Here is a 26948-nt window from a genome sequence, read left to right on the forward strand (position 1 = left end):
CGAAACTTCATTATTCCAATATCCCAGCCAAACCGAAGATATGAACAGCCCACAAGCCCTAGTGCCTGTGTTGTTTTCTCTTACACACTGAACTTTCTGTAGCCATAGCCAACCATCTAATTGTACAGACCTATTTCTCTGGAATTAAATCTCAAAGCCCAGAGGACCAAATTGGAGACAAGAGAACCATGACTTTTGCACATTTCCTGCTTTCTATACTGACTGCACTAAAGCAACTGACATTTTAAATTGATTTTAAAGTTATTTCTGAAAACCAAGAAGGTGCTGTGATTAAGTGTGTTAAGTATGACTGGAAATCATAGCGCTTCTTACCTCTCTTACGATCATATTGTAATAAGGAGAGAAAGAAGATGACAATGAAGGAAAAGTAAGTTCCCGAAACCTATGGGCCTTGGAAGGATCACAAGACAGGCAGGTTTCATAAGTCTGCCCTGAAAGTGAACCTGGCAAAATTAACGCCATAACGAGTAAAATGGCATTTTACTAATGACTACCTTCCCTTTTCACCATGTTCTGTATTGTCTTGCTGGGAGCTCCTTAAGCAAGCCAACAAAGGGCAACTGTCAGCCTGCTCCTTCTGGAAAGCCTTCCCTTCACGACCGCTTCCACATCACTAAAAAGCCTCACCTTTAAGGAAATGAGAAATCAGTTCCAGATAGTCACAGGATTAATAATAATAATTTTTTTTTTTTTTTACTTTACTAAAAAATAGAGGAAAATAGAATCCCACCAGATGCTTTTAGAACCATTTGTGATGACTAATAAATGAATTCTGTCATCAGAAACAAGATGACTGAGTACAACATTGTTTTAAAAACCCAAACTTTTAACAATAGAAAGGAAAAAGAACAAAGCTATTGAGAAAAATTGTATGAAACATTTATGAAATGTACTACCTTGAGATACAATTAATAGATAGAAATATGGTAAGTTAAGGCTAGATCTCCACAAGTAATTAAAATAAACCAATAAGTTGCCACAGGACTCGGCATAGCCTAGAGTAAGGTCTCCTTTGTGAATATTCCATGTGCACTCAAAAATAATATGTATTTTGCTGTTTTTAGAAGGCATGTTCTATAAATGTTAATTTGATAAGGTTAGTTGATGTTATTGTTCACAACTTCAACACTGTGCTGATTTTGTCTGTATATTCTATCAATTACTGAGAGAGAAGTGTTGATATATCCAACTACAATTGTGAATTCATATTTCTCCTTTCAGTTTTATTGGTCTTTACTTCAGGTATTTGAAGCTCTGTTATTATGTGTACTTACCTTTAGGATTCTGCGTATGCACATCATTATGTCCCATGATTACCTGACTTAATTATTAATAGGAAATCCCTGGTAATAATATCCTTATTTTAAACTTTACTTTGATATTAATACAGGAACCACAACTTTCTTTGCATTTGTATTTTCATGGTATATATTTTTCACTCCTTTTAATTTTCAGCCTATCTGGGTCTTTATATTTAAAATAGGTCTGTTTTAGCCATCATAGAGTTGGTTCTTATTTTCACCACTCTGATAATTTCTGCCTTTTAATTGGAGCATTTAGACCATTTATACTTAGTGTAATTATTGATATAGTTGGGTTTAAATCTACTATATATTTGCTTTTTAATCGTCACATATGTTCCTTTATCCTTTCTATCTCTATTCCTGCCTCCTTTTAGATTATTATTATTATTATTATTTTTATGATTCCATTTTTATCCCCACCATTGGTAATACGTCTGTATTTTCTTAGTGGTTATTCTAGGGCAGGGATCAGCAAATGGCAGCTGTGGGTCAAATCTACCCTGTGGTCTAATTTTTTATGGCTAATGAGTTAGGACTAGTTTTCATGTTTTTGATAATTTTTCCCAAAAAAAGTAAAAAGAAAAATCTGTGACAGAGTCTGTATGTGGCCTCAGTTTTCTGTCGCTGAAGAATAAATTATCACAAAATTAGCAGCTTAAACTTATACCCATTTAATAGCTCACAACGTCTGGCTGGGTTCTCTGTTCAAGATATTACAAAACTGAAATTGAGGTGTCAGCCAGGCTGAGTTCTCTCTCATGTGGAGGCTCTAGGGGAAAATCCATTCTCAACTATATTCTTGCTGCCGGTAGAATTCATTTACTGTGGCTCTAGGTAGGAAAGAGATTTAATTTCCTTGCTGGCTAACAGAAGAGGTCACTCTCAGGTCCTTTCCATGTGGATTTCTTCATCTTTACTACAGAAATGGTACACGAATGCCCCTGTGCTTCAAACCTCTGACTTCCTCCTCTACATCCAGCCAGAGAAATACTGTTTTAAAATGACCTCTCTATCTTTAAGTTAGCTGTGCCATATAAAATAACCCAATCACAGGAGTAAAAATCCATCATATTTAGCCTAGAGGTTATGTAGGGTGTGTATACTGGGGAAGGTGGGGAAGCGGGGAATCTTGGAGGATATCTTAGAATTCTGCTTACCATATCTACAAAACTTAACTATTTACCATTTGGCCCTTTATAGACAAAGTTTGGGCACTCCTGCTCTAATGTATAAAATATACAGTCTACTTGCAAATGATATTATATTCCTTTATGTATAGTGTAAGTGCCTTCTGTTTTCCCTATTCTTTGTGATATCCTATATTTTGCTTCTAAATATTTACAAACCCTGTGACATATTTTTTTATTTTTAAGTAAATAAGCAACTATATTTAAAGAGACTTTAAATTATTAAGAAATCTTCTATTCACACACTTATTTACTACCACCTACATTTTTCATTATTTTATATAGATCCAAATTTCTAGGTGGTATCCTTTTCACTCTGCTTGAAGAAATTCCCTTTAACATTTAATATATTATAGTTCTGCAAGCAACCAATTCTCACAGCATTTGTTTGTCTGAAAATAAATCTTTATTTTACCTTCAGTTAAAAAATTTTGCCGTAATTGGCAGTTACAAAATAGTCACAGGGATGTGAAGTGCAGCATAGGGGTATACCTAATAATATTGTAATAACTATGTATAGTGATAGGTGGATACTAGACTTATTGGAGGATCACTTTGTAAGTTATATAAATGTCTAATCACTATGCTATATACCTAAAACTAATATAATATTGTATGTCAGCTGTAATTGAAAAATAAAAAACAAATTTTTAATTTGTAATAAAATATACACATAATAAATTCTACCACTTAACCATTTTTAAATGTACAATAGAGTGGCATTAAGTACAACTATCATCACTAGTCATCTCCAGAACTTTTTTAACATCCCAAACTGAATCTCTATAACCATTAAATAGTAATTCCCCATTCTCCTTTCCTCCAGCCCCAGAAGCAACTATTATACTTCCTGTCTCTATATATTGTCTATTCTAGGTGCCTCACATGAGGGAAATCATACAACATTTATCCTTTTGAGCTTGGCTTATTTCACTTAGCATAATGTTTTCAAAGTGAATCCATGTTGTAGTATCTATTAGAATTTCATTCCTTTTTAAGACTGAATAATATTCAATTGTATGTATACAAGTATACCTCGGTTGTTGTGCTTTACTTTATTGTGCTTCACAGATACTGCATTTTCATCAACATCAAGACAAGACCCTCCATCAGCAAGAAGATTATAACTTGCTGAAGGTTCAGTAGATGGTTAGTATATTTTAGCAATAAAGTATTTTTTTAACTAAGGTATGTACATTGTTTTTTTAGACATAATGTTATTGCACAATTAATAGACTACAGTATAGTGTAAACATTTTTTTTAACATTTTTTTTAAACATAACTTTTATGTGTACTGGGAAACTAAAAAATTCACGTGACTCGCTTTATTACAATATTCGCTTTCTTGCATGGTCTGGAACTGAACCTGCAATATTTCCGAGGCATGCCTATATACCATATTTTGTTTATCTATTCATCCGTTGATGGATATACAGGTTGTGTAATGGTTAATTTTGTGTATCAACGTAGAGGGAGTTTTTGGATGACATTAACATTTAAACTGGTGAACTCTGAGTATGGAGCTTTACTTCCGTAATGTGGGTGGGCCTCATCCAGTCAGCTGAAGGCCTGATTAGAACAGGAAGACAGGCCTCCCCGAACAAGAGGGGATTCTCTAGGACACTGCCTTCAGACGTCATGCGCACCATTGGCTCTCCTGGGTCTCTGCCTGCCAGCTTTGGACAGAAACTGCATCATCAGCCAGCACACACTGCAGATTTGTATTTGCCAGTCTCCACAATCATGGGAGTCAAGTTTTGTAATACATTTCTTTACATATATACATACATACACCTTATTGGTTTTGTTTCTCTGGAGAACCCTGGCTAATAAAGGTCACTTCCACCTTTTGACTATTGTGAATAAAGTTACTATGGACATTGGTGTACAAGAATCTGTTTGAGTCCCTTCTTTTGGGTATACTGAGAAGTAGAATTGCTAAATCACATGGCAATTCTGTTTAACTTTTGGAGCAACTGCCATACTGTTTTGCACAGTGGTTGTACTATTTTCCATTCCCACCAGCAATGTACAAGGGTTCCAATTGCGCCACATTCTCACCCACACCTGTGTTCTGTTTGTTTTTTATTTTTTTAAATATAATAGCCACCCTAATGGGTGTGAGGTGGTATCTTATGGTTTTGATTTGCATTTCCTTAATGACTAGTGATGTTTGTCATCTTTTCATATGCTTATTGGTAATTTGCATATCTTCTTTAGAGAAATATCTATTATAGTCCCTTACTATTTCTGAAACTGGGTTGTGTGTTTTTGCCTTTAATTTTGAGAGATATTTTCACTAACTATAGCAATCTAGGTTGACATTTTTCTTTTAGTACTTTGAAGATATCAGTCCATTGTCCAGTAGCTTGCATAGTTTCTGATTAGAAGTCTGTTGTAATTATTATCCTTGTTCCACTGTATGTAATATGTCTAATTTCTATGGTTGCTTTTAAGATTTTCTCTTTATAACTGATTTTCAGCAATGTAACAATGATATACTTTGATGTAATCTTGTTTGTTCTTATCTTGCTTTGGAATACCTTCCTCTATCAATGGATTTATAGTTTTTAATTTCTTCAAATATATTTTTGTTATCTCCTTCTCCTTGCTCTTTTTTGGGGAGTTTAACACATACATTAGACCCTTTAATATTGTACCGCAGGAGTCTGATGTGCTGTTAAATTTTTCTCAGGCTTTTTTTTTTCATCTGTGTAATTCATTTTGTATAGTTTCTATTCCTGTCTTCAAATTCACTGATTTTTATTCAGCATCTGGGTTATTCTCAATCCAGTGTATTTTTCATTTTTGATATTGTATTTCTACTCTGTAAAAGTTCCACTTTGATCTTTTTTATATCTTTATTTTCTCTCTTCATGTTTAAAATTACATTCTTGAATATATATATATGTACGTATATATGTGTGTATATATATATATATATATATATATAATGTTTTCACAAGTTTGTCTGCTAATCAAATCATAGCTATCACTTTTTCTTTTTGTTATTTCTATTTTGTTATTAAATATGTCTCTCTTCCTCTTTGAATGTCTGATAATTTATTAACAGCTTTATTAACGTATAACTGGCATATAATAAAATGAATGCTTAAACTATATACTTTAATAAGCGCTGACATATGTATATACCCATGAAACCACCAACACAATCAAGGTAACGAACATATCCATCATTCTCCCAAAAGCTTCCTCATGTCCCTTGGTAGTCCCTTCCTTCTGCCTCTCCCCACTTCTCTCATCCCCAACATGCATGGACGTTTTTGACTAGTAGTTGGCCATTGTGAATTTTACATTGTTGGTGTTGGATTTTATTGTGGTCTCTTAAAGAATGCTGGACTTTCAAGTAGCACACAGTTAATATTTTAAATCAGTTTGGTCCATTCAAGGTTTGCTTTAATTTTTATAAGGATAGGTCCAAAGCCACCTTTAGTCTTGGATTAATTTGGTCCAACTACTGAGGTCTCTACCTGATGTCCCATGTCTTATGAGGTCCCTCAATTCTGTCTGATGGAAACATGAACTATTCCCAGTCCTATGTAAGCTCTGAGAACTGTTTTTCCTACTGCTTTCTTTCCCAGGCCTTGTCGTATTTTATACCAGGCTTAATCAGTATTCAAAGGTTTGAGGAGATCTCCAGAGCTTGTTCTTGCTCTCTTTCTCACTCTCTAGCTCCCTCCTCTCCAGTATTTCCCACAAATCCTAGACACTTCCACTTCACTGAACTTTATTCTTCTGTCTCGTTAACTCAGGCACACGACTAGATTATGTGTGAGTCCTTGCTGCACTGCCGATGATGCAATCTCAGGGCTCCCCTGTTTCCCTTCCGTTGGGGATCAGTATTTTACTGGCTGTTAGCCAATGTCTGAAAACAGTTGGTTTATGGAGTTTGTCCAGTCCTTTGTCTGTTGTTATAGGACAATTCCTGTAGCAGTTAGTCCTTCCTGGGCAAAAACAGAAGCCAGTTGGATCTTTGAAAAGATATTCATGTGATTCCAACAGCCTGAATTTTAGACAGAATAGCTCCCTGTTGGACCTATTTCATTAATCTCTCCTTCTCTCTCTATAGGCACAAGATCTAATTTTGGGATTCAATTGGTTAATCTCACATCACAAAATTCTATTCCTCTGTAATAGAAGGAGCTCTCGGAGTTGGGTTCTTTGATTAAGTAGAAGCCGTAGAACTATGTCTACCACCCTTAACTCTAGAAATAAATATGTACATGAAAATGCTGAAGATTGCAGAATGTATGTAGTATAAATAGATGTATTTTTCTCTCACTACTTCATTGTCATGGCCTCAGGAGAGTGAGTCTCCCAAAATTTAATGTGAACATATTAGGTCAATATATTTATTGTGTATATGTCAAGGAAAACTATTAAAATATTAGGAAGTGTTGGTTTGAATGTATTCATTATAATAGCTGTTTATCTCACACAGTTCCACAAAGCTAACAAAGCTAACTCCTATAGCCTTTTGAAAAATGAGAGAATGACTCTTGTAGGTTTTACAGGATCATTTAAAATTGATCATTTATGAACCATTATTTTCCTATTTTTGTTTGCTTAGACTCTATATTCTATCATAGGAGAAGTTAAAAGCATTTAATTTTGTAAAATGCCATGAGCATTATGGATATAAGGGTGTTTATGAATTAAGATGGAGAAGACTGGAAGCCATGGCCAGAGAGATTGACATGGTAGTTTATCTAGATGAGGAGAAACTAAACATCTCCTCCCCCAAAACACAGGGTCAATGAAAGATTTCTTCTGAAGTATATATTATTTAGCCTGCAGTATGGTACCCTTCAAAGCTAGAAAAGGAGACTAAAACCATTAAAGAGAGAAACAAAACATTATGAAATCAATAAGTGTTATTAAGTGTTATAGTTTACTCAAGGTCTGAGTATACTTTTATTGCAAAAAGCACTACTGTGCTATGAATTTTAATTATTTCAAGTTACTAGCATGTCATAAGAGAGATAACACCAGTTCTTGCATTAAACAGAGTACCTCTCTCTCTCATTTTCTCTTTTAGTCTTGCTCTCTTTTCTTTAGTGAATCAAGTCATATCATTCCTCATTTCATTCAAAATTCACTAAGACTGGTGTACTGTTTTCTAACCCAACACCAACTACAACACAAATTCATTTCTATACATCCTAAAAGAAGAATAACCATCCCCAATGTATGGTTTGGTGCTGCACGTTAATATCCCTCTTTTTCTTTTAATACTCTGAAATCAAGAAGGTCACAGTTGAAAGAACCTGGGATATAAGCTAAGCTTTACATGTAGTACAAGTAAAAGCATATCTCTCATGTCTAGTCAAGAGACAAACCTTATTTGTAGCAATTCACATTCTCAGAAGACATATTTCTTTTATTCTGAAGTGCACTGCTATGATTTTTGTATGTTAGTTACATAAGTGGTTAAAGTATCATAATATAATGTGCACATGAGTTAACTCTATTCAGTTACAAACTAAACCTTAAATTCAACTGCCATTGTTTTAAATCTGTGCCCAAGATTACAAATATGTAAGACTGTGGATGACTTTTCTAAGTCCATCACCACAGCTAAAAACAATTCAAAGAGAATTCATACTAACAATGTGTGAGTAAATATATTTGAGAACAAAAGATAGTACATTATTATTAATAGCAGTGTCTACTAACCAGCCAGAGTACAAATGATTTAAGCAAAGGGGCCTTTGTTTTCTTTTTTTTTTTTAGAAAGTTAAAAGTTGGATCAGAGCATATGCTATGGTGTTCAACACATTTCTCAAATGCACTTGTATTACTAAAAATTTTCTTTTACACTTCTAACATTTTATTTCAGTTTAATAAACATTAGTAAAAATTTAATCAAATTCATCACACATTTTCTCCACCAAATTTTCACCAAATCTTACCTATTTGTAATTTGGGGTATATATATTTTTAAATATCAGTTGAACTTAAGGTTTAGTTTGTATGAGATATTCCATACCCTATATCCCAAGAAGACAATGGTTTAAGTATCTATTATGAATATAATAAAATAATAAAATACGCAGTGAAAATTTTTACATTCTCTCCCTAAAAAAAAAAAAAAAAAAAGATTTTTCCAAGTAATTAAACATTACCCCTAAAAGTTATGAGTATATTAATTAAAAGTAAAATAACTTATTCATTTCACCCAACTAGAAATAAGATGCCTATAAGTTACTATTATCCCATTTGACGAAGGAGGAAACTGAAACCCAGTGATCACTAATACCTATGACCATAATATAAAATAAAACAGATGTTTTAGACAGATGGTTCTCAAATACTTCACCCACCAGCTTTAATTCAGTAAAACAAATGCAGCACAACTGCTAATACTGTTGCATCAGAATAATGAAGTATGAAGTTAGTGTTTGACTTTGTCTAAAACATTGTTATTGTGACTAAAAATACAGACAGGTACTCCACGACAAACAATGACGAATTAGTTCATTCCTGAGTTACTATTTCTGTGGCATTAATTTGTGAAAGTGACTATTAGTGTACACAGCAATTCCTACAGGGCAGACAAGCCAGGAAAGGCCACTTTTGCATGGCTGGGGCATCCTGAAAGTGCTACCTGGCTAAAATGTGCACAAACAGCAGAGAGAGCGCTCCATCTGTTCCACAGTGTTCAAACCACGACACAGTTCAAAACATCACAACAGCAACAAGGGCAGATTTGCTAAGGGAGCACTGCTAAAGAAGGCATTTACACTGACAGGAAGTGTTAAACAAGCACCTATTCATGAATGGAACGAGATGAAGGGAGTGTCACTTCTGATCTTTTATTACAGTTATTTATGAATGGCTCATGTCCTCTTTGTGAGGGAAGCGCCTTATTGAGGAGAGCATTCCTGTCCAACTCATCTTGTGGTCACACAGTGATTAAAAAAATATGTAATATGAAATATACAGGCTTCTGATAGTAAGAACACATTAAACCTGGCATAAAATAAGCTGTATCTAAGAGATTCGGCTGCATTAGGAGACAGGTCCGGGGAGTGTGACCATTTGGGATCTCCTGGGATCTCCCTGATTGACAGGGGGCTCCATTTCCTTCTAAATGCTTATTTGTGTGAGATATCTGTATGTTTCTGTTTTTAAATCCCTTCCTTAGTTTGCATCTTTCCTAAAGGGGGGTTTACAATGTGTCTTACAAAGATACGAAGTGTGAAAGATGGTAAAAATTTCAAAGGACAATGATAATAAGTAATAACTTTTGGAGAAATGCACAGCTCAAGTGAGTACTGAGGTTTATTAAGAGTATAAGTTTTGACAAAATACCTTCATTTCCCTTTTTTTAGACAAGGCATCTAGCCTCGTAGATCACAGAAATGTATAGACATAGAACAGAGCCACAGCAGCAAGGCATTTGACAAACCATCGCATGATATTCTTGAGAAAGGTACAGAGAAATATGGGTGGGTTGACAGAGTAAAACAGGAAGATGTTGATAGTAGAAAGACACAAAACACTTCTATCAATGACTCCCTAAATTTAACCCAGAAATCCAAACTGAAGACAGGTTTGGCTTTCAGAAAGTATCGGCAAACTTTTTTCACACTCTTTTCCTAAGAACAAATAGAAAAGTCGTGAGGAAGAAAAAAACAAACAAAACATCTATTTGAAGACATTGGCAAACTACCAAGGCAGCAAAAACTTGTGTTAAAAACCCAAAAGATAAGGGAAGCCCACCGTCATGATCCAGACTGGGCCGTTTTTTTTTTCCTTTTGATACATTTGCGTATGCAATAGAGGCTACAAAGTTGGGAGAATGCAGTGGCTGAGCAGCCCCAAGATACAGAGAACGACTGGCAGTCCTGGTGAGCTGGGAGGCTTGTGGAGAGATTTGGAGCTCCGCTTCCATTAAGCATCAAGGGGCCTCATAAAACACCCCAGGAGTTCATTTGGGAGTTTGAAGAGCTTTACCCTAAGAGAAAGGGTGAACTGGAAATAGACCCACTCTCAGAAAAGGAAGGAAGCCCAGATTTCAGACAGCTCAAACCTTGATTGAATTAAAATGATCTGACCCGGCCTAACTGCCTACAAGAAGTTAAAAACTAAATTCTCTTTGAAGGATGACAAGATCATCCAAAACCTCAAATTACCTTTATACTTTTTCATACATAATATGTGGCTCTTAATAAAAAGTAAACAGCTGTAAGAAGTTAAATATTGACCAAAAATCAAAACCACTCTTCAGACCATGCTGAAGAATCCAATGTATAGAAAATTTAGATATTGTGTTAATCAAGGTATGGAATTTAAAAAGTAACTGTGATTATTTTGTTTAAAAATTATGTCAATGCTCAGAATTTGGACAAGTAACTAAAAACAATATAAAACAATCAAATAGAAATTTCAGAACTGAACAGTACACAGTGGAATTAAGCTGCAATCAATAATAAAAGATAATATAATGACCAGCGATTTAAAAATTAAGCAACACACTCACTCATGTGGGAAATCATAAAGAAGTTAGAAAGTTTTCTTAACAAGAAAAAAACAAACAGAAGTTTATTAACATGTATACCTCATGTATACATGGAGAATAGGGGGTAAAATGTGTCATTCTCTGAGGTAGCTTACGGGGATGAGATATGTAGGCCTCTTAGAGGAAAGTAAGTGATTTTGGGGAAAGATGAATGGGCCCATAAGGGAATATATGGAAGATATGACAGTTTGTGACAAAGTGTGTCTGGGCGTGGTGTTCACATCTAGTCTCCTCTCCTGTGGTAAGCCAATCATCCCTGGCTAATGAAACTCCTGCTGAGGGGATTTATGAAAACTGAAGTTCCTTTTGGAGAATCTGTCCTTAGTCAGATAAGAGGGGCTCAGAGAAAGCCTCTTTCTGCATTTGCTGATTTTCAATGCCTACAGCTCAAAATATGTAATCAGTATACTAAGGTGGCATACTTTAGGGTAGTATGTTATGCTACTCTTCAGTAGCATGTATCAGAATCTCATTCCTTTTTAGTTAGAAAGTATTTTGAACTGATTGATAATAAAAATACAAAATTCAAAACCTGTGGGATATAGGCAAAGGACATGTGCAGAAAATAATTCAGAGCTATAAAGAAAGACAGAAAGCAAGAAAGGCTCAAACTGTAAGCATTTGCTAAAGTTGAAGCTATGAATATTTTTTGATACAGCAATTTCACTCTTAATTGTTAACTAATACAAATGTGTACACATGTGCACCAAAAGACATGTATAATAGACATACACATTAAGGCGTAAGTTTTAATTATCAGAAATTGGAATAAACGTAGTAGGTAGAAGACATAAAGAATTTATGGTATGTACCCCACCCAAAGTGGAACGCTTTACAGCAATAAAAGTTTATGTGGATGAATCTCAAAATGTTCTTGAGAAAAAGAAGCTATCAAATAATATATGTGGTAGCATTCCAGTTTTACAAAGTTCAAAGCAGGCAAAAGAGTAACCTATAGTGTTGATGAGACCAGTGTTACCTTTAGAGAGAAGGATATGACAATGAGGGGAGACAAAGGGGGCTTCTGGGGTCACGGTAATAATCTATTTCATGACCTAGGTAATGGTTGCATGAATTTACTTACTTGAATAGTCTTAATTTAAGACTCCAAAAATCAAGGACAAACAAGCTTAACAGCAGTTTGGTAAAAAAAACTTAGGGCAAAAATCAGGAAACAACCCATGAGAAAGTGTAAGAAGTTAGTCAAGTTTGATCTAGAAAAGGAATGGCTTGATGTTGCAAATCGTGGGCATCTTTAAATATTGGGTTGTCCAATGAAGGAGCAACTAGGCTCTACTCTGAAAGACATATTTCAGCACGACAACGGAAAGTAAGTTATTGCAACTCAAAGTTTGATTCAGTATACTAACTGCAAATGACAAAACTGCCCAGTGATGGAACACACTGTTTCAATAACAAGAACAACCTGAATCACTGAACAACTTCTAACAAGGGCAGAAAGACCACCCATAGGGAACACGTGGAGGAGATTCCTACAGCGAATGGAGTTGGCAGATGACCACTAAAGTCCCTTCCCCACCTTCAAAGTTTATGCATATGTTCAATGTAGAACCACAATTAAAAAACAAAAAAATCTTACCCTTAATCGTGTAGTGGAGATCTCAGCTTTTAAAATATCAGGATCATATTTAGTACTAGACGAAGATCCTGAAAACACTTTTCAAAGAGAAAAAAGAAAAATAAGGTTGCATAACTAGTTCTCAGCTTAGAATTTACAAACTCTAAAAACAACAAGATTTACAGGCTTCCGTGGATACTTACTTACTTTATAATTCCTTTATTGTCATTCATCAGACACCTAAATATAAAAAGTAATCTTCAAACCTTTATAATTTTTTAAAAAAACTCAAGAAAGAAAAATGTCATAAAGACCCTGGTACTCAATTTTCTTGTGAATTTTATACCAATGTATAAAATCTTAGACCTTATTGCACATACAGTTTATCAGAGCTTTGCATTATCCAGAAACTTAATTTAAGTAGAACTTCTAAGTCCATCATAGCTGCTTCTTTAAACAAGGTCAGCTCCATCTATATAATCAAGTTTTAAGATGAGAGAGGAGTAAATCAACTCAGGTGGTCAACAGAAACTTCCCTCTAGCTAATAGTTCCTGGCCCTGCTCACTACAGATAGCAAACAAGAGTAGCGAAAAGGGCTCAATTATTTGCCTTGATCTGAAAAGGTAAAAATTAACTAATAAATAAATAAAAGGCAATCAGGCCGAAGGAGGAGCCAAACTAGAAGGGATACCTGACTCCCAAATGAGGAGACTTTGATCTGGAATGGGGTCGAGGGGTTTCACTGAGAAATCTGGGGTGTGCCTGTGTTCTCCTCCCCAACCCTATGGCTTTCAGGGATTCTTCCTGCAGAAGAAGGAACAGGCCCCAAAATGAAACTCCACACAAACTCCAAGTTCTATCATTTACAATTTGGTCCACAAGTCTGAAGTCTGAACAGCCAAGTGTACTTACAGCTTGTGTGAGAGCTTGACTTTTCCTTATAGGCATCATTTAATCGTACGTATTCATCTAGGGCCAGAGCCAGTCTTTGCTCCTTCACGTGGTACAGCTCCTTCTGTGTCCTGAGGGCGTCCTGGGCCACCGACAGATAGTCCTTGAGCATTTTCTCCTGTTCCCCCCTCCATTGTTTTCTTGGATCTTCAATCTGTGTGGTTTCTGAAAATACATTAGGTATTTTTCAGAATTTAATTATGCTTTGGGAGGGATTATTTAAGCTTTAAATTCTCTGAACTCTGTTATATGTCCACAACAAATAAGTATAGAAATCAAGAGTAAATATTTTGAAAATTTTATACAGTTATTGTATATCTGTTGACTCTAACAATAATACTGGGGATTACAGTTTGTATTTTTTTTTCCCCTATTTTTCTAATAATTCAATTTTATTGTATTTTACAAAAATATCAGTCAGTCCATAGAGGGTTAGAAATTTAAAAACAAACAAACAAACAAACAACCCTTGTCCTAGTTTGAAGACAATGCTTGCAGGCACGGTTCTTGGTTCTACACTTCTGCACACCACAATCACCTAGAGAGCTCTAAAAAAAAACACCCACAAAAAAATCCCAAACCAATGAGAATGTCTGTGGGTGGAACCCAGGCGCTGGTAGGTGTAAAAGACCCTCAGGCGATTCCCATGAGCAGCCGGGATTGTGCACCCTTGCTCTGCCATAGATCGAACACTGCCTCCTCCATGATCCTAAACTTGTCCAGACTTGCCTACCATGTCTCACCCACCCTCCCTTGGAAACCACAATAAAGGCTCTGGCCTGTGCCTTCCCCTCCACTCCTCTGCCTCCTAACTGACCTGGGTGCTTCCCCATGGGGCCCTGCGTGGTGTGGTGTGCCCTCCTCTCTTGGGAACTGTAAGTTCTACAACTTTTTTTGATGGCACTGACCACTTTGTGTCATCGCTCAGTCACCTCTATACATTAAATCCAGGTACAATCAGAACAGGTAGGTCCCATGGGCTGGCCACTGTACAACTATGAGAACCTGTCCTGACAAATTAGGATAGGATAATTAATTTATTAATTTGCTGGAATGTCTAGTGAGTGGCATGTAATGTCTTCAAAATGCTTTGCGTGTGACTCTCAACCTTAACGTGCCCCATCTCGGTATTTCTGGTTGGCCCCAGGGGCTACCATGAGTCAAAAGCCAGAGAATATGATGTGACCACATGAATCTCTAGAGGTCAGGTGGGTTCTGATGTCCAGTCTGGTCTCTCGGGATAAGGAGTTCAGGCTGTGAAGCCTGGGTGCCCGTAGGGCCAAGAGAGGCCCTGGTGGACTGATAAGTGGCCTGGGTCAGCTAGACACACCACAACCACTGCCCCAGACCCGGAGGCCTCGCTTCCCAGTCACTGGAACCAGTGAGTTTCCTCTAAAGTGGCAAGTATTCTGAACACTCATTTTTAAAGATGTAACTATTTCAATATGCAAAGGAAGAATACCTCTAATTGTGGAGAAAAATAGGCTAGAATCAATGTGTAAAGAAGAGATGCAGGGGGGGGACAGCCCTGGATGGACAGCCCCTCCAGCCAAGAATCTTCAAGGACGTCATCACTGCAGGGCAGTCAGGCCACGTGGGGAATATGAAGAATGGGCCGAGATAGCCAACAGGAGCCTAAATTTCTTCGTTTTAAATAATCATTGTTACTCAGGTCTGGTTATCCAAGCACGTTTTATATATATATATATATGTATGTATATGTATGTATATATGTGTGTATATATATGTGTGTGTATATATGTGTGTGTGTATATATATATATATATATATATATTCATTACACACACACACACACACACACACACACACACATACACACAAATGCAACCTGGCTCAAAATCCAGAACTCATCCCTCTAACAAACAGAACTTTATCATCTTAAAAAAAGTTTTCCCAACTGTGGACCCACAATAATCGTCACCTGCTAGTATTCACACCCTTGAATATGAGTTAGATCTTGTGACTTGTTTCTAATGAACACAACAGAGACTAAGTGATGGGACATCACCTGAGACTCGGATGTAAAAGGCTGTTACTGCCATCTTGCGCTCGCTGTCTCTCTCCCTGGCTCTTGGCTTGTTTTGCTCTAATGAAGCAAACTGCCCTGTTGTAAGCCATCCTATGGAGAGGACCACGTGGCACAGAATCAGGCGGGCCACTGGCCAGCAGCCAACAAGGAACTGAACCGCGCCAACAACCACATGAGTGAGTTTGGAAGCAGATGCTTCTCCAGTCATGTCTGGGGATGGCTGCAGCCTGGCTACCCCCTTGAAGGAAGCTGCCAAAGTCCTTGAGCCAGGATGTAGCTAAGTCTTGTTTGGATTTCTGACCCCCAGAAACCCTAAGATAATAAGTGTATTTGAAGCCACTAAGTTTTGGGGTAACTTGTTACATAGAAATAGAAAACTAATAAACTAACCAAATAAAGAGATAATACAAATTGAAAATGTATGTGAAAAACTTGGAATGTTTATTAGGTATAATAGCTATGGTAAGAATAATACTCCCTGTTCTCGCTCTTAATATCTTTAGGGGTTTTATCTAATCATATTTCCCCACATATGGTGGAATTGACATATTTTCAATAAAATACCTGTCAACAGTTAAATTGTCCCCATGTACTGAAAGTAACACTGACACATGAATAAAGTATAATAATAATAATAATAATAATAATAATAAAACTACTAGCATTTGTTTTGGACAGATCAGCAGAAACACTCCAGTAGACTGGCTTAAATACAGTGCCCTACAGGAGATTCAGCAGGAAATAGTCACATTTCTGAGATATTGCACAATTCAAGTATGGACTACAAAAGAGCGTTCCCAACGGCACCTCAGAAGGTTTCATAAAGCAGGATTGTGCTTCATCTCCATCAGCTATATTTGCTGAATAGATTTGTGAAGAATATTTATGAAATGTAAATATTCAAAAAAATTGTATTATACAAATGGGGTATTTCTTTAAGACCCGGTGGCCTTGGGAGATCATTGTATTATAATGTAATATAATTTGCATGTCATCTACTATATGAAAGAAGTAATATAGCACTTAGTGTTAAAACATCACATACCTCAAGGAATTCACATTCTATCAGTTTTATAGATGTGAAACTTTATAGAGAACACATTGTGAGTTACAAGAGCTTTTCATGAAAGACAACATTAGACTCTTCAAAGGAATATTATTTCTGTCTACGTGCATATTTCTACTCTTCCTGCTGTGCTCAGGAAGATGAATAAAATGAATATGAGCAACTTTCCTTATCTTCCGTTTTAGAAATGACCTGCTATGCTTATTATCTGTTTGTTAGTTCTACAATTACTGACCATCTACCACATGCGATGGGAGAAACAAGATGTGGCGGCACGATCCCTCCTTCCAAGAACTTATAAAACATAAAAGAAATTGTGACATATGAATTAAAACAAAAACACAACTATTTTATGTAGTAGAAAGCGATGAGCCTTGAGAAGAGAATGGTTAAGTGCCATGGCAGTTTAGAGACATAGGGGTTTCCTCTGGCTGAAAAAAGTAAGGTCCGATGGAACAGGCAGTGACTAAATAGGGCTTTGAAAGGTTCCAGACAAGAGGCCCTTCAGGCCCTAGTCCGTGTTTACTTCTCCAGCCCTCTTTCCCGGCCCCAGCCACACCAGCCTTCAGCTGCACTGAATTTCTTTTCCTTCTTTCATCAGCTCTGCTTTCTGTGGCCTCTCTAGACCTTTGGCCTTATTTGTGGTCTCCCTTCTTCCAGGAACTTTCTCCTTCTCCCAACCCCCAAACCCTTGTTCTCTAGGCCTGGTTAACTCATTCTTTGGGTATTGGCTTAAGGACCCTTCTCTACTAGCCCAGCTACACGCTTCAGAATGGATGGGGCTCTTCTCCTTGTTCTCCTTTGTTCTATTAGTGTGAGAATGGTTCTCTCCACATTCTATTATACTTCCTCATTTCTCCTCCAGTTCTCCAAAGGGACTAGCCTACGGTTCCTTAACCTCAGATTAGTCACCATGCAACTCATTTTGTAAGCAATGGTGTGCCACAGAAAGGTGCTAAGCAAGGGCATGTGAGGTTCTACTATCAAAAGTTGATAAAATTGTGCAGAAGTTTTTTTGACGAAAGATTATACATCAAGTGAAAACAGCAGTTTATAAAGAAAAAACCAGTATGTGTAATATAACCCTACTCGAAGTATAAAATATATTTAAAACTGTGTGTGTGCATGTGTATGTATGTGTGTAAGAATATATACTAAAAGGTTTAGAATACTTAGATCTCTGATTGTGTGAACATAGAGAAATTTTTAATTTTTTCTTCCTTTACCTACATTTTTTATTTTTCTCCTATGCACATCTATTACTTTTATAAAGTTGTTTTGTTTTGTTTTGTTTTTAAAGGGAAAGGACCAAAAGGTACAGGGTAATGAGTGTCTGAATGAGGAAAACATCAGTGGAAAAGAGGCTAAAAGAGCAAATTTGAAATTATGTTATAGAGAAAAAATCAACAGGAATTGACATTGACAAGATGATTATAAATTTTTTAATTCAGTAACCATGAGGAGTACAATGTTTCAAAAAATAATAAAGTCAAAAGGAAAACTGAAGAATCCACTTTTATACTTGTTTTAAAGTTTTGATAGCAAAATAGGTAGCAGTGTGTTATAACTGGAAATGTTTGACAAAATATTAGGACAATCAGAGCCAGCAATACAGACAGAAGTCATGTGCATAGTAATGGCAAAGCGAAGTACTGTTGTAGATACAGCTGCCAGCAGATGAGGGTGAGGTCACACCTTTGGAGAATGACAAGATATGGGGGCTCACAAAAGGAATAAGAGGCAAACGAGGAGAGAAAGAAGGAACAGTCTGATGTAAGAAACGTTAAGAGGTTCAGGAAGAAAGGCCAGTTTACATCCAGGTGGAAGAAAAGGACACCTGTGACTGAGAAGAGTCCCTGAATTTGACAACGATACAAAATTTGTAAATTATCACATAATAATAATACACACTGACAATTCTTAGTGCTGTCACTATCACCATAATATGTTTTGCTTGGGTATTTAAAGTACCTACATTTTTTCTGTGTAAAATACCTTAACAGTTTATCCTCCTAGAGAAATATAAAGGATGAAGTAAGACAGAGATGAAATAGGGGGCCACAAATTTATCTTCATTCCTCTAAAGGAGACAACTCCATATAAAAGATCATATACGCTTGAGGAATTTTCATCAAACCTGAACACATGTGTTGCTTCAAAGCTAACACAGAGGAGTTTGGAGTTCAGGGTAATATGGAGTAAGCACATATCACCCAATCTCTCCCACTGATTACAACTGAAAACCAAGGACATAATACGTAAAAAAATCAAAGGAAGACTCTAAAAAGTAAGTAAGAACAAGGAGGATTGTGGAAGGAAAGCAGAACTCACAGAATAGTCATATGCCGGTGAGTTCCTATTTCGTTATTGTTTTATCCCTCCCATATGTCTTGGGTTTCCCGTATCCTCTGGGACTGCAAAAGGGTGCAGACAAAAAAGCTCCAAGATCAAACCCACTCTTCCTTGTAAGAGGACAGGAGGAAGAGAGAGCTCCATGGCCACCCCAGAGAAACCCCAGGAACAAATGCGCAAGCCCACGGCAGGCGATAGTGGTGGTGGTGGTGGCTGCCCATTACAGGCTCACTTTCCCCTACTTTGTCCTAAGACATATGCAGTCATGGGAAGTAGTCAATGGTGTGGAGAGGCTAAGGTCTCTGCTTACTAACAAGAACACAGAAAAAGAGGCTCCATGGAAGCCAGAGAGTATGGGGAAAGAGAAGAGAGTTGAAGAAGTGTCTAAGTTTGTTGCCCACTTTTCAATTGGGTTGCCTTTTTAATGTTGATTTTCAGGAGTTGTTTATATGTTCTGGATATGGGTCCTTTGTCAGATGTGTAAGATAAATACTCATCTGTGATCTTGTGTGTTTATCGGTAGTATATTCCTTAAAAATATGTTGAGTGAAGGTTCTATTCACACAATCAAATTTATATGAAGTTCTAGAACTTCATATAAGGTAAGAGTAAGCCGTGACGACAGAAACCAGAGCAACTTGCAGCAGTGGAGAGGCTGCGACTGGAAAGAGGCAGGAAAGAACCTACTGGGGTGATGGGCATATTCAGTATCTTGACTGGAGTGGCAGTTAAAAGGATTATCCTGAAAGACACACTTAAAATCTGCATTTTATTATATATAAATGAGATCTCAATTACTACGGGAAAGACCAAAAAATTAGGGTATAATTCTGACCCTGTCGAAAAGTGATTTACTTCTAGTTATAATGATAATATCAAAATCTTATGAACAGTACTTCATAATTACCTCTGGATAGTTAACATTCCCCTGCCAATATCTACCTGTACCCCCACTCCACATACACACCCACTAAAAGGTGAATTCCATCATAAAACACTTAAGGCCTAATACAACTATCATTGTCAAGGTCAAATCTTTTACTTCCACTAGATATTTAATAGTGTTACACAGAAATAGTATTAAACAGCCAAACATTCTTTATTTCATTTTTTATTAAGATAAAGAGAAAATAATGCTGAAACTATACAATGTCAAGATACAACATATGTGTGGACCAGCTGTTATGAGAAGATAATACCATTTGCTCCCCAAACTACTTCACAGGCATGTCTTTAAGATTAATGAGATAATGGGCCAGGTCCTTTTTAGTGGGAAAACTACTTGCTGTGGGTAATTTGGGCACTTTAGGGCACAGTAAATCCATCAGGCCGCTGGGATACCATTACTGCACTAAAGCAAAATGGTAGGCCTAAAACTTTATACTGAGAATCAAGTTTTTAAATATTCAGAATGGTGCTTTCTGAAGCATAATTTATACTTGAAATGCATTTTAATTATTTCAAAAACAAACAGAAAGCTTTTACTCTGTGAGTTAAACAATTAAGCTCTGCTTTCTAACATTTAAGAGTTTATCATTATACTAGGTACCCAAGGATAAAAAAACAAAGACGCCACCAGTGTCCACAAGATGCTCATAATTTAGTGAGGAAAATGTACAACTAAATAATTTAAATGAATGTAAGTGATTTTTAAAAATCCCTAAGTAGCTGGTACCATAGGAATACCTGGACAGGGCAGCTAATTCAGAATGGGGGTGGGAACCTGCACGCTGGAGGGCCGGGTGCCAGAGGTGGCCTTTGGGAAGCCGTGAGGCCTGAGCAGGCAGCCCCTAGGAGGAGGATGCAGTTGCTGAGAGGGCTGGGGGTAGAACCAACAAATGCCAAGAAAGGCAGAAAGTTCAGGAAGCACAGGGTACAGCTGTAGTGTCCTCCAGTGCCAGGGCAGGGTAGGGCAGGAGATGAAAACGGAGGCCAGTAGGGGCTGACTAGGAAACGAGTATTTGCCCAGTAAAGAAAGACCCCAGTGGAATCAGGGCAAGAATATTTTCACAAATTTGATATGTGATGTGAACATACTTTACATAGTTAACATTCTTAGATTTCTCAGAGTTATTTATATGGGTTGTGGCTTTCAAAAACATTACCATATACCTACACAAAGGCAGTTGCAAGCTATCACTCGTAAATGAGCATTAAATAAAATAATTTCCTATAATGATACTATCCCTAAAGATATTAAACAGTATTGTAGACCTAAGAGAAATTAAGATAATAAGTATAAATTTATTATGCATTTCTTAAAATCTATAAAAACAAAACAATTATTTTTAAGTAAAATAAGAAAAATGAATATTAGTATTATATGTGACCATCTGAATAAATTTTTAAAGGGGTAATAGAGAACTAAATATAAACACACACACACACGAAAATACTTCAAATATGTGTTTCACAAAGTTGCACATGGCCACAGTAATCATACGCACTTCTAGACTTCCCAGGTCAGGGATGTGACAGATTTAAAATCTATTAGATTGAGAGGTATTCCCCTTCCAACCACCAAGAAATCAGGAAACAGAAACAAGACAAGCGTTTAGGGCTTTTCCGCAGCCACTGCTGCGTTTTCCAGTTACTGATGAGCATCGGTCCTTCCCTCGACCCCACCATCGACATGCACAGCTGCGCCATTGCCCGCCTGTTTCCATGGCAAGAACAAGAGGGACCCCAATCTGAAGGTGCAGGGGTCACGGAAAGAGGAGCTAAATGGCTCCTGGTCTCCACAGGCTCCTAGACTCATGCCAAAGAAAACTAACTCCTCATGAGGCAGACAGACAGACAGACTGGAAGCCTTTGTCTCTCTCTATCCCCCCCACCCCCATTAAGCCCAACTCTACACACATGCCCCAAATTCCAAAAATGGGCATTTCAATTAAATATTAGTCACTGAGAAAGTGAGGGTTAAACAAATTCACATTATAAAATGTTTATTTTACTCTTTTGTGTGACTCTATCTTTGGGGGAATTACTTTTCTGCTACAGCTCCTTTTACCAAAAAGGAAAACTTACTGTTGATGTGATCGATGTAGTAGACACCAATCTGAGGGTCAAACCCTGCTTCCCATCCCCATGGCAGCTCATCCCCAACGCAGTCAGCGAACGACAAGGGCTTCGTTAACCTACAACAGACCAGAATAAATGCACAGGTGATTCTTTCCGTCAAACCACACAAGTCAAAATTTAGCGCCCTAACCACAATCTAATTGTCCAGACTGCATTTCCTTTTGGTTCTTGATTGTGTGTAGAGTTTGCACCCCTTTTTGTTAAACCTTAAAGAAAAAACAACAAGGATAAAATATAGAGACGAACATTCAAAAAAGCAGCAATGTCCTAACACCCTTTTGAAAATTCACAGCTTAAGACTCGCAGGCAAATTTATACAATAAATAAATAAGGCCAATTTAAATCAGGAAGAAACTCCAAGCTGAAAGTAAGGAGGGCTGCGATCTAGGTCTATTTAGCTCTACAGCTAAAGCGTGCTGTTAGAAAGAAAATTTGTCCCAGGATTTGAATCCTGGCGCCATGGAAATCATCCTGTCAGTGCCTCTGAGACATGACACACATCACGCCACACTCACTTAGGTCTGGATGCTCTTCTACAAACGAACCAACCACTCGATGGGGAGGTCCGCTATGAATTCTTGAGAGACAAACATTTTTCTAAGTATCTTGTACATAATAGTCACACAACAAAAATTTTAGTGGAACCAAACACACCAAGTATTTATATGTCAATGTGATCTCACCTTTTGAAACTGCCTTATTCTTTCTCCTTGAGCTTTCAAACTAATGGGGAAATGAGTTTCCTAAGCAGAGTATAGGTTTCAGACTTAATTCTGGGTTGATTTTCCCTGTCACTTCCTTTATTTTTGCTTTTGAGATTCTCCTTGGCTGTCAGAGCAGCCACAGGCAGGCTGACACTACTGATTCGTGATGCTCTGTGGTTGAGTGGCCAGCATTACTTGACATATCTTCTAATTTAATGCACTGGCACCACCAAGCCAGTTTCTACATGTGAAATCACTTGTGAATCCTTTCTATCCATGCAAACGAATATCAATGATGTCATAGCTCAACAGAAATACAGGTAACTTACAGAATCACATCATGCATCAGAATAACAAATTGTGTCATCAACCCTCAGAATGCTGGGAGAACAACATGAAAAAGGAGGGCTATTGTCTAGCCTTCAATAGCCCTCCTCCAAGGACATAAAACACCACGGGGTGAAAGGGAGGAAGTGTCTCCCTTTCTCTCAACCCTCCCATAGCATGAAGTCCGCGTCTGAAGATGGCTTCAGGGACCCTGACTTTCGAAACCAGTTCGGCTGACAGAAGTACAGCCAGCTCTGCCCCTGACTCACTGGGAGACGGCCTCGCTAAGCACCTCTCTCGTCCTCACCTCAGCTTCCTTCTCTTTAAGTGGAGCTCACACTCCCTAGCCTCTCCCTGCAATTTAACTGCTTCCTGTGATTAATGGGAGGATAAAAAGGGACTAATTTAGAACACTATCTAGGACACGGTAAGGACTCAGTGAATGTTAGTGATTATTAACACAGTCACGGCACGTGAGTTGTCTCTTTTATTCCCCAAAGGGGCTGAGTCAGGCAGCAGAGGACAGAACAGTGGTTCTCGAAGTCATCTTCACAACCAGCAGCATCGACGTGTAAGGACTAGTTAGAAATAACAAATGCTTGGGCTCCACAGTAGGTCCACAGAATCAAAAACTCTAGGGCCCAGTGAGGTATGTTTAATCAAGCTCTCCATGTAATTCTGGAGAATTTGGGAATCAATGGCTCAGACGTTAGGAGCTTGAAATTTGGGATCAAAGAGACCTGGGTCAAACCCTGTGCTGCCAATTACTTGCCACTTACTTGCTAGGGCAGGTTGGCAACCTTAAACCCCACTGTCCAATCTATTTTTGAAATGGGGGGTGGGGTTATGAAGTTTACATGAGAACTAAACAGTATAATGCCTGACAAACGGTAACCTTCAATATTGGATGAGTGAAATAAATCTCTCACGTTAAGCGATGTGCCCAAATACGGCAACTTGTCGTATTTACTTTGTAAACATGGGGTCAATTTGAACTCAATCTGGGTCATCAAATGGAGCTCTTAGTTGTGTTCAACTTCAACCTTATATAAACTACCCAGGAAAACTGAGTTTTCTTTTGACAAAGGAATTAGATACTATATCAAAAATTCCCCAACTACAGGAGTGTGCTTGTCTCCATACATTGTCTGCAAGACTGATCTTTGATGAGTGCAATAAAGCTGATTAGATAAAGTCCTGGTGCCAGGATACCTTGCATGTTATTCTGTTTGAGGATTCTCTTTCCCCAACTCCTTTCTTAATGCTGTCTAAAAGGTACAAGCATCCTAAAGAAATGAAGAAGAAGAAGACATGGAAATGGTAAGTTTAAATGACAAAACAGAGATATACAAGTTTTATCATGGCACCAAACCAACATGATCTGATTTAAGCATATGAGATGAAAGTATTTAATGCTCCTAGATTCAGAAGTCACAAAAGCTTTCAGATCCTGTGCTATAATTACAAGTTAGGGTAACTTGATTATGCTTGGAAATAATCCAGTTTTTCCCATTAATTGTTCAGCAGATAATAAGCATTTTATTAACTGTCACTGTTCTAAAACTAGAATTAGATCTACATGATACATGTAATTGTGAACTCAGTTAAAAATTCAGATGTTTCCATTCCTGGAAAGTTCAACATAAAAGTTTCTTTGCAGCATCACTTCAAAAATCAACTTACTACTTTATTTTCTGTATCTGGATAAACATATATCTTTTCTCCATATTCTATCATTAAGAAAACCCATCAAATACATATTTATAAATTTCAAAATTTTAGGACTTAATTTTACCCAAATTGTAAGATATAAATAGAATAACCTTCTCAGGTACCAAACAAAATTATGCGCTTAGTTAAGCTGCTGTCCTGGGAGAGGGAACATATATCACTGTGATATACTAAGCAGTAACACAAAACAGATGTATTCCAAAGTTAGAAACAGTATGAATTAGAACAAATACAGTGAACAGAAATGTTAATTAGCTTCTAAATTTCTTAACTCATGTTCTACACAGGGAATCTCTGAAATATTCAAGCTTCCTTTGATGTTAAGGAAGTAAAAATGGATGATGGAGTGTATTTTCTGTTGGTTCCCTACAATGGAGCAACATCGCGCAAAAGGCCTAAAATTAACAAGTCTTTATGCTAAATTCCAGGGATTACTCTTTGCTTAAAAAACCGTCTTCCTCGCACCGTGACTAATGGGAAGAAAACGGCAATTTACTGCAGCACTTTGCCAAAGTTTACACATAAAACTTGAACTTTGCGTGGCATTTCCTCTCCTTCTGGGCGCTGTATTAGTTTCACAGTCTGTCATTTAGTACTTACTGTCCCGTCATGAGTATCTGTCCTAGGCCATGAGGTGTCACAGACACATTTACTCTTCATAATTAGATGATGTGAGTACTGTGTGTGTCCAAGCACCAAGGCAGAAAAACTGAGTCTGTACTAATTGCACTAAGTGAAAAAGCACTTAACAGGGAAAACCATTTTCAGGTTAATAAAACTCTTGCCACAATTGAAGCTTCCCAAATGCATAGTTTCACATGAACGTGAAAGGTCTTAACAGTTATTTTTACTTGATAGCATCTGCTCCTGTCATTGTTTAGCTCAAAGCCGAGTTCGCATTGTCAACTGACTACTACAGAATCAGCCCACACGATATTACTCAATTGCTCTGAGAGAAGAGGGGAGGAGGAAGGATGGGGTTCACAATTTGAATTTTAAAGGGAGGGGAAAATACCAAAAATCTTTCTGAGGAACTTGAATTTATAATGAGGTTGATTAGTCCCCTCAAAACAACTTCTGTTTCCATCACTATTCTAGCCAGCGTAACCAGCAACGCAAAGGAACAAAAAGCGGGGGAACAGTAGGAGAGAGTCAAAGGCAGCAGCAAGAAGAAAGTGGCTTTGAAGAGAAATTATACAAACCACTTCAGAGGAGGGTAACAAGGTTCGTTCTGTGCCTTTGAGGAAATTCACTTAAATGTTTCAAAAAGAATCATATTAGATAGCAGGACTGCCAGACAGGGAAGGCCTCCGGCCGATGCAATGGGCCACGGAGGGCTGCCACCCCAGATTTAAATGACTCGTCCAACCTTCTGTTCTGTAGCTGCTGGTGCGTAAGCAGCATAACAGGGAGTCTAGCCAGGCTCATTTCTTCACACTTAGTTCCTGCCACCTCTGCACCTGCTTGGGTTCTCGGACAATTCTCTGTTATGTTGGCCCTAAGTCTGATCTTCCTATGGCTTTTACCCACTGGTCCTAGCTTTATCCCTTGGTGCCAAAGAAAACTAGTTTAATCCCTCTTCCACAGGATCGGCTTGCAAATATTTGAACACAATGATCTTGGTTCCCAAGTCTGCTCTTCCAGAACCAAATGTCCCGTTGCTCTTGCCGTGTCTATTCTTCCTCCACTCAAAAACCTGCCCCTCTCCTGCCATTAATCCCACCCGTCTCTCCTCATTTTGCATTCTCACTCCATCAACTATCAAGTATTAATCTCCTCTCATAAGGCTAATTATTTTTCTCATTCATCCTACAAATATACTCAGTCCTCCTCCCCTCGTCTTTCCTCACATCATCTGGCTCCTCTCTTGCCATTCACTTCCTAGCCACTCACGCATTCTAACCTAGAGATCTTTAATCTGGATGACTTCCAGGAGGCCCTATCCAAATCTTCCTAACGACACTTAACCTAATTCTGTGATTATTTCACGAGTATACTTCTGACAGGCAATATTTGTGGGTGTTTTGTCTTCAGAAGAGCATGCTGGT

At 37.6% G+C, this 26948-nt stretch overlaps 1 protein-coding gene across 3 annotated transcripts in view; it reads right to left on the bottom strand.

The window, feature by feature from the left end:
* Positions 1–26948, bottom strand: part of WWC2 (WW and C2 domain containing 2) — a 170424-nt gene that overhangs the window by 66570 nt on the left and 76906 nt on the right. The window contains exons 2-5 of one of the 3 annotated variants that reach the window (XM_074329862.1): positions 22085–22194; positions 13551–13754; positions 12841–12877; positions 12659–12735 (exon numbers count right to left, since the gene is read on the bottom strand). In XM_074329862.1, coding sequence (XP_074185963.1) covers positions 12659–12735; position 12841 — 78 coding nt within the window. In that variant the 5' untranslated portion in view covers positions 12842–12877; positions 13551–13754; positions 22085–22194. The remainder of the gene's footprint in view (positions 1–12658; positions 12736–12840; positions 12878–13550; positions 13755–22084; positions 22195–26948) is intronic. The other 2 variants (XM_074329861.1, XM_019736137.2) reach the window with 2 other exon arrangements.

The sequence above is a fragment of the Rhinolophus sinicus genome, linkage group LG04 (assembly GCF_036562045.2).
Source record: "Rhinolophus sinicus isolate RSC01 linkage group LG04, ASM3656204v1, whole genome shotgun sequence".
NCBI classification, from domain to species: Eukaryota; Metazoa; Chordata; class Mammalia; order Chiroptera; family Rhinolophidae; genus Rhinolophus; species Rhinolophus sinicus.